This window comes from Neurospora crassa, linkage group V (assembly GCF_000182925.2).
Source record: "Neurospora crassa OR74A linkage group V, whole genome shotgun sequence".
Lineage (NCBI taxonomy): Eukaryota > Fungi > Ascomycota > Sordariomycetes > Sordariales > Sordariaceae > Neurospora > Neurospora crassa.
The window spans coordinates 6,427,485-6,436,246 of record NC_026505.1 but is presented as its reverse complement, the minus strand read 5'-3'; the positions used below and the strand labels follow the sequence as shown (position 1 = coordinate 6,436,246).

The 8,762-nt window shown below is 51.1% G+C and overlaps 3 protein-coding genes across 3 annotated transcripts; 1 reads left to right on the top strand and 2 right to left on the bottom strand.

Annotated features, from left to right (window-relative positions):
- Window positions 1-386: 386 nt before the first annotated feature.
- Window positions 387-1,010, bottom strand: NCU17054 (hypothetical protein; the record flags this gene model as incomplete). The annotated part of the gene is made up of 1 exon (XM_011396562.1): window positions 387-1,010. One exon carries the CDS (start codon window positions 1,008-1,010, stop codon window positions 387-389), a length of 624 nt encoding a protein of 207 aa, XP_011394864.1.
- Window positions 1,011-2,799: 1,789 nt separating this feature from the next.
- NCU07144 (hypothetical protein) lies at window positions 2,800-4,725 on the top strand (the record flags this gene model as incomplete). Its single annotated transcript, XM_952276.1, has 1 exon — window positions 2,800-4,725. The coding sequence occupies one exon, from the start codon at window positions 2,800-2,802 to the stop codon at window positions 4,723-4,725; it is 1,926 nt and encodes a 641-aa protein (XP_957369.1).
- A 2,259-nt stretch (window positions 4,726-6,984) lies between these two features.
- NCU07145 (hypothetical protein) lies at window positions 6,985-8,122 on the bottom strand (the record flags this gene model as incomplete). Its single annotated transcript, XM_952277.1, has 4 exons — window positions 6,985-7,113; window positions 7,298-7,472; window positions 7,628-7,713; window positions 8,108-8,122. 4 exons carry the CDS (start codon window positions 8,120-8,122, stop codon window positions 6,985-6,987), a joined length of 405 nt encoding a protein of 134 aa, XP_957370.1.
- Window positions 8,123-8,762: the final 640 nt, after the last annotated feature.

The window sequence follows — 8,762 nt, the reverse complement described above, 5'->3', positions numbered from 1 at the left end:
CCCTAACCCTAACCCTAACCCTAACCCTAACCCTAACCCTAACCCTAACCCTAACCCTAACCCTAACCCTAACCCTAACCCTAACCCTAACCCTAACCCTAACCCTAACCCTAACCCTAACCCTAACCCTAACCCTAACCCTAACCCTAAGCGCTGACCAACTGCGTTAAAATCCCTAAAGTATAGGGTATTGCAGAGTGTAGACTGTAAGTATACGGTATGCTACGGTTCTTAGGGGCTGGTTTGTATTTTAGTAATTTTATACAGCGATGTTAAATCTATACGGTTTTCTAGCTATATATAACCCTAATCCGGCTAAGGCTAAACGAGGCTGATATGAGGGGGTCGTAAATTGTATTTCTATACGGCAACCGACTAAATAATCGCTATTTTGTACGGTTATTATATAGAAATGGCCGTATGAGGCGGTTTATACGGCAACTGTACGAGAACAAACGCAGCCTAAGAGTCTGGCCTTCGGCGCCATCCCACGTGAAGTGTGTTTTACCTCCACGATTGAGGGGGTTCGACGAGAGCCTGGAAGGCCAATAAGGCCCTTGACGACTGTCTGAATATGTGCACGGGTGGTAGAGGGTGAAACGGGGATGATTCCACAAGCTTCGCCAGTATTGATGACTGAGGATCAGTGCCTCAAATGACATGGACTGATCCGTCCTCTGAGAAAAAATGGCCGTGATCTTTTGGACGGCTGCCTTGTTGTCATTGATGAGGATCGCTCGGAGGGTACCTCTCTCGTTTTCGGGGACATTTTGATGCTGTTCGGCGTCATCTGCGAAACGAAGGATTCCGTTACGCTCAGATTGCGGAAACAAGCCGAGGAGATGCCTGACCACTACAATTAGACAGGTGATACCTGAGTAGTTTTCGGGGCCGATCTCATCAGCTCTCGGCCAGTGGTCCATCGACATTTGTTGAAAGTCATCTTGAGCCATGTCGTGACATGGGAGATTGGCGATTTCTTCAGCCATGGTGATGTCGTTGTCGGGCATTTCAAGAATTAATGCGACAGGAAACAAAACTCAGAGAGCTGAGATTGTGCGGTGCGGTAGTTGAAAGGTAGGAGCTTTCCTCGCGTGCCCCGCACTCAATATTTGATCCCACAAACCAAGCGAGGTTGCCAGCCAGCTAGTGGGGTCGGATATCAATGTATCTTTACCTCATGCATCAGGCAACAGAAAAATACGACAAGAGTAGCGTATCAACGTATCTTTAGGCTGCGTTTGTTCTCGTACGGTTGCCGTACAGAGGAGGAAGTCGTACAGCTTTATACGACAAAGCTCGGACCACCTTTCGCATGCGCCGTATAAGCATCTGCACCCCCCCCCCCCCCCTATACCAGTAAAAAAGGACGACTCATTATTAAAATAGGGGATAGGGTTCTTTTAGGGAGCTACAGAGGCACAAGCGTTAACCAACTGCGTTAAAATCCCTAAAGTACAGGGCATTGCAGAGTACAGACTATAAGCATACGGCATGCTACGGTTCTCAGGGGTTGGTCTGCATTTTGGTGATTTTGTACGGCGATGCTAAATCTGTACGGTTTTTTGGCTACATATAACCCTAACCCGGCTAAGGCTGAACGAGGCTGACATGAGGGGGTCGCAGATTGTATTTCTGTACGGCAACCGACCAAATGATCGCTATTTTGTACGGTTATCGTACAGAAATGGCCGTATGAGGCGGTTTATACGGCAACTGTACGAGAACAAACGCAGCCTTACCTCATGCATCAGGAAACAAGAAAATACAACAAGTTGCTCACAAGCGTACACGTGCTGACGTGGGTAATATTCAACACAATAGCAACCCTTTCAAGAACCTCTCTACAATCTATTCACCGTACCCTTTCTCTTTATCGTAGAAGTAGTGACTACAAGGACTGTCACTGACGGGACCGGGACTGTACCTGTCAATACTCGTAATCCCCGGCCGATGTTTCCACCAACCCACTCTACCGTATTTCTAGGCAGGCACGCCGCCCCAGCTGCCCCGCGTTGTGACCATCTCATACAATCTGGAGAAGCAATGACGAAAAGAGGAGAAGAGGAACCGCGGGTAGACGTACACGAGTGATCCATATGTGACTTGAATACCAAGAAGGAGGTATCTATTTAGCGCAACAGGTGTGGCGGCTTCGTGATACGAGAGTCTGGTACAAAATAATACAGACTAGGCACGATTGACACAACCAAGATATCCAGGAAAAACATGTTTTTTTGACGAAACAAGGTGGCATACATTGAAGTAGCCTTGGGCTTCGACAAAGATTGTGAACACATCTGCAGGCATATGCTTTGCTAGGGCCGGTTCACAGACGAGCTTGAAAATGCAATGCAGCCCTGTGAGTACGCTGCCCCTGCCACCTGAATGCGGAACAATACAATGTCCGCCAACAGCATGGCCACCTCTACATAGCAAACATGGTAAAGATTGTATGACTAGCTCAGTGATTGCCTGGTATAGCGTGTTCGCAATCACTTTCCTACTGAGGCGTGTCGGGTGGCTGCCTAATCTGCGAGGCTCACAAGACCCACTTTTACCGCGTTGCGAGCCGCACTCGTAGTCTGGTGGAACAAGATTTCTCATTCTCGTTCGCGTTTGACTTTTTTTTCTTTTCCTTTTCACATTTCAACTTCACAACACCCCGCTTCCATTTTGAAAGCGTACAACACCGCAACCATGAGCTTCATAGGAAGAGACGACCCGGTGATCATCAGGGTTACACCTGCAGACATGTCGCCCAAGCTGTGCGACATTTACCAGCGACTTGAGGCCAAAATGGCCGATGAGCTTGGCTTTGACCAGCCAAACCGTAGAGCGCGTTTTGACTCGGCAGTCACGAATACCCTCAAGGGTTTTTACGATCGCGAGAAAAGCGGACAAAACGATGCGTCGGAAGTCACTTGCGACGTATTTCACGCTGTGGTAATCTCTGAAATGTACACGGCGCTTCATCAAGGCCAAATTCCCTGGCTGGACGAGATGCAGGAGATTATCGCGGATCCCAACGGAGCCAAGCAACCCTCACCTGAATACCAGGCATATCGGAGCTCGCGCATAAGACAAGAGCAATCCAGGCAGATGCTCAACGCTATTCTCCCGTCCCGGCCCCAGCGTGCTTTGCCGAGCTCGACGTCAACCAGAGACGTGACTGCCCAGGGCCTGAGCTCCCAGTTGGAGAAGAAGCTGACCTTGACGGAAGGAACGCAGCCTGCTGCTGCTCCTTCATCTAGCAAGGCGGAGGCCCAAGTGCCTACTACTGACTCGTCGTCCAGGAAGGAAAAGGCCAGAGTGCCTATTGCTGACACTTCATCCAGCAGGGAAAGGGCCCCCGCGCCTACTGCAGTCGTCAGAACGGCGGTGCCGCTGATCCCACCGAAGCCTGCGGAAAAGCCAAAGTCGATGAGCTGGGCTGATTTGGCGGAGGAGGACGAGTTGGAACAGAAGGCACTAACTCAACCAGGCATGGCCGAGAGCGCACAGAAGGGCAAAGCGACGGCCACGCAACCCGCGCCCAAGCCGATCACCTCCACGGTTGCTTCTCAGAACAAAGCAACTGCCGCGCGACAGACAGCCAAGCCGACTGGTTCAACGGCTGCTCCCCGGGCAGCTGCTCAGAACCGTGGCCTGGAGGCGTCCTCGCAGGCTGTCCCCAAAAAGGTGTCTCCGTCAGGCACAGCACCCAACTTTCTGTGCGAGGAGCCCGATGCCGCTGGTGAGGCGGCTCAACAGGCCAAGACGTCACAGCAGACCACCATGGTCTACAAGGGCTTGGCGGCGTCCAGGCACGCACCACCTGCGACCGATGCCAAACCCAAGAAGATGAGCTTTGGGTTGCTGGATCAACGGCAACAGCTGGCTTCAAAGCACAGCCAACAAAAGGCGGACCAAGAGTCCGTTTTGCAGCAGCAAAGTCTGCAAAATCAACTCCGGCAGTACAAGAAACCGGACTTTACGCTCAGCTTCGGTGAACGGAGGAAGCTGTGGGCGCTGGCAACGCCAACCGTTTGCCGAACTCATGGTCCCTTTGAGCTGACACTCCCAAGCGCGGATTGGTGCTACAAGCATTGCATGGGCGACAGAGACAGAATCATCCACGAGTTCACCAAGATACCCAAATTCACAGGGTTGGTTGTCTATTTCGAAGACGATTTCACAAAGTTGATTGTCGGACCACGGAAACAAATCCCCCATCAGTTCCGTCAGGCAACGGCAGACAGAATGTGGGACTTGTGGGTGAAGTTGGCCAACTGGATCAACCAAAACCCAGAGCTGACCATGTCCAGAGGATTGCATTGGCAGCTGGACAAAGAAGCGGAAAAGCGGACAATTGAAGCCAATGCCATAATGGCTTCTACTACTGATCGTCCGTCAGCAGCAGAAACTCGTCGTCAACAGTTCACACAAACTGTTGGAGCTCAAGACGAAGCCAAGGCAAGCCTCCAGAAGAGGGTGAACGAGATATGGGCCCATCTGAGCCGCGATACTAGTCGGCCAGTTGACGCGACCGAGGCCCAGACGGCGATGACCCAGTTCCTCCAAAAGGAGCTGAGCTCGAAGTCCGTCTTGACTGCAGCTGAAATCAAGGGGGAAGTTGAGTTCCAATGGCGGAATTGGATGTGGATGCATGCCGAGAACAAAAGGCAATGCGACGCTGCTGCCAAGCGCGAACAGGCCAAGGGCAAAGGCAAAGCTGGCACATGAGGGCCTGTCGCGCATGAGGACCGTCGGCGTCGATGCGCTGCCGGGTTTATTGGAGGGGAGATAGGCTAGAATTGAATTGACCTTGTTCTCGCCTCCATCTTGATATGTTTTGTTGTCGTTGCGTGCTAGTGAATGTATGACCCGTTTCATGACCCATCTGCCCAAGTGACATCTGATTTGATGGGATAATATGGATAATTCACGTGTGTGGAGTGACATGTTTGAAGAGGATTTGGAGTATAGTAGGCAGTTTCGTTGGGACAAGGGCGTTTGGATTTTTGTGCTTGGACGACCACGGTACCAGGCAACATACATACCTCTAGAGTTTCAGGATACAGTTGTGAGCCTGCCGTCATCATTACGCAAATCTAGAAATTCAGGACATGCCGGAGCAAAGATATGAAGCGCCAGAATATTGATGCAGGCCGGGAGGGTGACACAACCCATTGATTGACTGAAAAGTCATTTGATGCCACACCAAACCGGAGGTCCAGGTGACTAGTGGGTATTGGAATTACTTCCCTCATCTTCGTGGCGCCAGATTGCTTCATTTTTCCAACTACACATGTCAGCATCCCAAGGCGGGGGTCTACACCGCGCTGTCGAGTTGACAGGTCTGGTTTTGCATGACATGTAGACGGGAGCCCTGCGAGAAGGCTATTTCGAATTGTGGGGTTATGCAGGACAGCGGCGGAAACTGGCGTGCAGCTCGCGGCACTACGGTTGAACATCCGCTGTACCTACATTGGCAGGGCATCGGCAGGGCGTCATTAGTGAGACCCGGTCTTGGCGCTACCCGCAGCGCATTACTTTAGTGGCGGACCAGCGAGGCTGAAAAGTGCCCCTGCATACCACACAGCATTGATTGCCGAGCATTGACATGGAACACATTCAGTCCCACCACGACATTGTCAACATCGAGTACAGCACCAGCGACATCATCAGCACTTGAAGCACTCGACGGCAGGTTTCCAGGGCGAGAGGATCGCTGCCAGCGTCTCTGTAAAGAGGCGTCCACACGAGCAATGCAGGGAAGATTTGAACCATATCGACAGCCTCGAGACCGACCCGACCAAAGAGGCTAGGCGAACCGGGGTCAATGCAGGAGCAGTTACGAGGTGGATTCGGACAGGTCAGTAGAAAGCCTGGTCGAATAGCAGAGCGGCCAAGGACAAAATCACTGACCTCGACAATTGGGACAGTGAAATGACGGGGACCGACACGCCAAAGACCGATATGCCAGGGAACGGGGGGCAACAAGCCAGACGCCCCAGAGACCCACAGGTCAGAAAGCGGCGCGAGAGACTAATTGGCCAGGTACACAAGAGGGCAACATGCTAGGAAGCAACAGACCAAAGACACGCGGGCCAAATAAAAAGGTGGTAATCGAAAAAGGGATTCAATGCAAGAACATGGACCGGCATCCCGATCGCTAACACGTTGGAAAACCAGGTTCCGGGTTTGATACATACTACGAGCGCACGAGCAAAGCAAGGGCTACATACATGGCGGCAACACACGATTGTCAAGCGGACAGCCGATTACCGAACAAACACCCCCGAAGCTCGATCACATTGACTAGACGGTCATCCGTTCGGTAGCCGCCAGGCTTACACGACTCATTTTCAGGAGATATCTTGTTGGGCAGGCGGTCCGTAGCTCGAAAAGTGCCCGTCTGGTGATCATCGTCACTGGCCACACGCTTTTCTTGCACAGCCGGGGCGGAAGATTACCACATGTTCGAAGTCCTCGCGTCTGACTCTTTGCCGGAATACATGGTGAGCCCTTGGTGGTTCAGTGCTTCGTCATGTCGAGGTTCAGACAAGAAGGGTAGAAAGTCCAGGAGTTGAAATGTGCGTGGAAGACACAACCCCAGCGAAACGGTCATTGTCACTGGCAAAACCCACACGGTTTCAACTCAGTCGAGGCGCAAATCTGCCGATGGCGTGACACATGAACTCCTGCTCGTGATCAGATACTGGCGACAGCCCGTATACAGGAACGCTCAAGCGCAACCGCTTGTCCATCTTCCGTTTACCACCTTTTCTCCTGTCCCATATGAAACTTGATATTGGGCGGTTGGCCTGTTGATTGGGGAGAAACAAGGCCACCAGTTGGCCCAAGTGGCTTCGAGAAGTATTCGGCGACTTTCTTCTTTGTATCCAGCGACAGCAGCGTCCCCCAGTCGACCTGAGATCTGTTACATCTTTTCCGCAATCAACCCGTTGTCGCGTGTCTTGTGTGTGCGCGCGGTCTGGCCTATTCATGCACTATTGAGCCGTTGCTTCCAAGATAGTAGCGGCCGAGGTAGACGTAGGCTATCTCTCGACCTAGGTCGGCGTACTTGAGCCAGATCTGAATACGGCCCTTATCGCGCCAACTCCAGACCTGGTCAAGACCATATTCGAAGCTGTTATAGCAAAGGTCCGTGCCCTCGAGGAGGATAAAAGTATCGTGAGCTACGTTCTTGGGTATATGTTTGCTAATGTCCTCATCAGTTACCCGGGTCAATGCTTGGCTGGACTCATTTGTTTGACATTTGCTGATTTCCATTTCTTCCTTTTCTACCTACCTTGCCCTTGTTTCCCTTCTTGCAATTTTCTCTCGTGAGCATGTCGTGCCTGACGGGGCTGTATGGAACTTCTCTAGTACATAGCCATCTGTTATCGCATTGCTCGTCCAGCTCTATGCTACGGTGTATGGATGAAGGGCGGAGGTCGCTGTTGCCGGGCATCGACGGGTCATTCCTGTATACAAAATGTATGTCGAAGTACCTATACTCTAGAGGTAGTACCTAGAGGTATAGAATCCAGGGCTTTGACGAGGCAATTGAGATGAAGAGTGTGGATATTCTACGGAGCGTCCTCTTTACGGCTGACCTCAGCTGGTTTTGCTTCCATACCATATTGACCTTGAACAGCTGATCTCGATCCTGTCGAAGAGGACGTTCGACTGAGACTGCGGCAAATCCTTGTGCTTTTTCCACAACTCCAATATGAATGAATGTATGACATTCCGTGGTGTCCGTCTTTTTGATTTTCCCTTTGCACGCAAAAGGGAAAGCTATCTCATTTTTTGGTCTGATGCTTCCATGGGTGATGATCATCGCTGGCTGTGACGTCCAGCAACAAGCCGTGTGACAATTCTGGCCAAGAGTAGGTAAATAGATTATGAGGAAGTTGATAGATTCCAGAAACCTGGGTACCTCTATCGTGTGATATCACCCGAAACCTCGTACACGAGCGCATAGGTAGCGCTCAACAAATGATGACAGACACCCTCGGGGTCCAACCTTTGTTTCCATTTCGGATCTGAAGACCACTGGTCACCACCAGTCTAGTTCGTGGACAGAAGAGTTCATATAATGGACGGGAGCACCCACCGTACGAGAAGGCATTTTGTACAGATATTGAGACAAAAATATGTGTCTTCAAGATATCGGTGAATGTGTTTGCATTTATGATTTTCTCCCTACCTCTACGTAAAAAATCCTTTGTAACTCCTATGTCTACGTACTATGAACCCATTTTGTTCCGCTCCTCGCTTCTATCTTGGTATTCATCAGACACGTTCTCCTGGGGTCTCTTGCGGGACTGTTCGCCATTTGGAAATGTACAGTAGTCGCAGAAATTGTCCGCTTGCGGTAGAGGTAGCCTGTGCAAATGAAGGCTGGACAGAGGATATCATGAAACAGGATTGTCCCTACCAAAATCAGCGCCCGGGAAAATTGGTCCAGCAAACGGAAAACATCATGTGGCATCTCTTCAGGGATGGCCGTACCTTCGTGATCTTCTCGCAGGGTTTGCACAAAACGATCTTGGATCTGCTGACCCAAGGAAGCAACATCAAGTTGTTCCTCCGCTGTCTGTTCTTCGGTTTCTTGTTGCGCCAGCGTTTGGCTTGCGGGAACGTTGCAGTTGCACAGGCCTGATGCGGCTGATACAATCACGGGCCCGAGTTTCGTGTGGAACAACACAAGCCGCTGTATAGCAAGCTCGGTATCTGCTCATGAACTGGCGAAACGGCCATGGCGACAC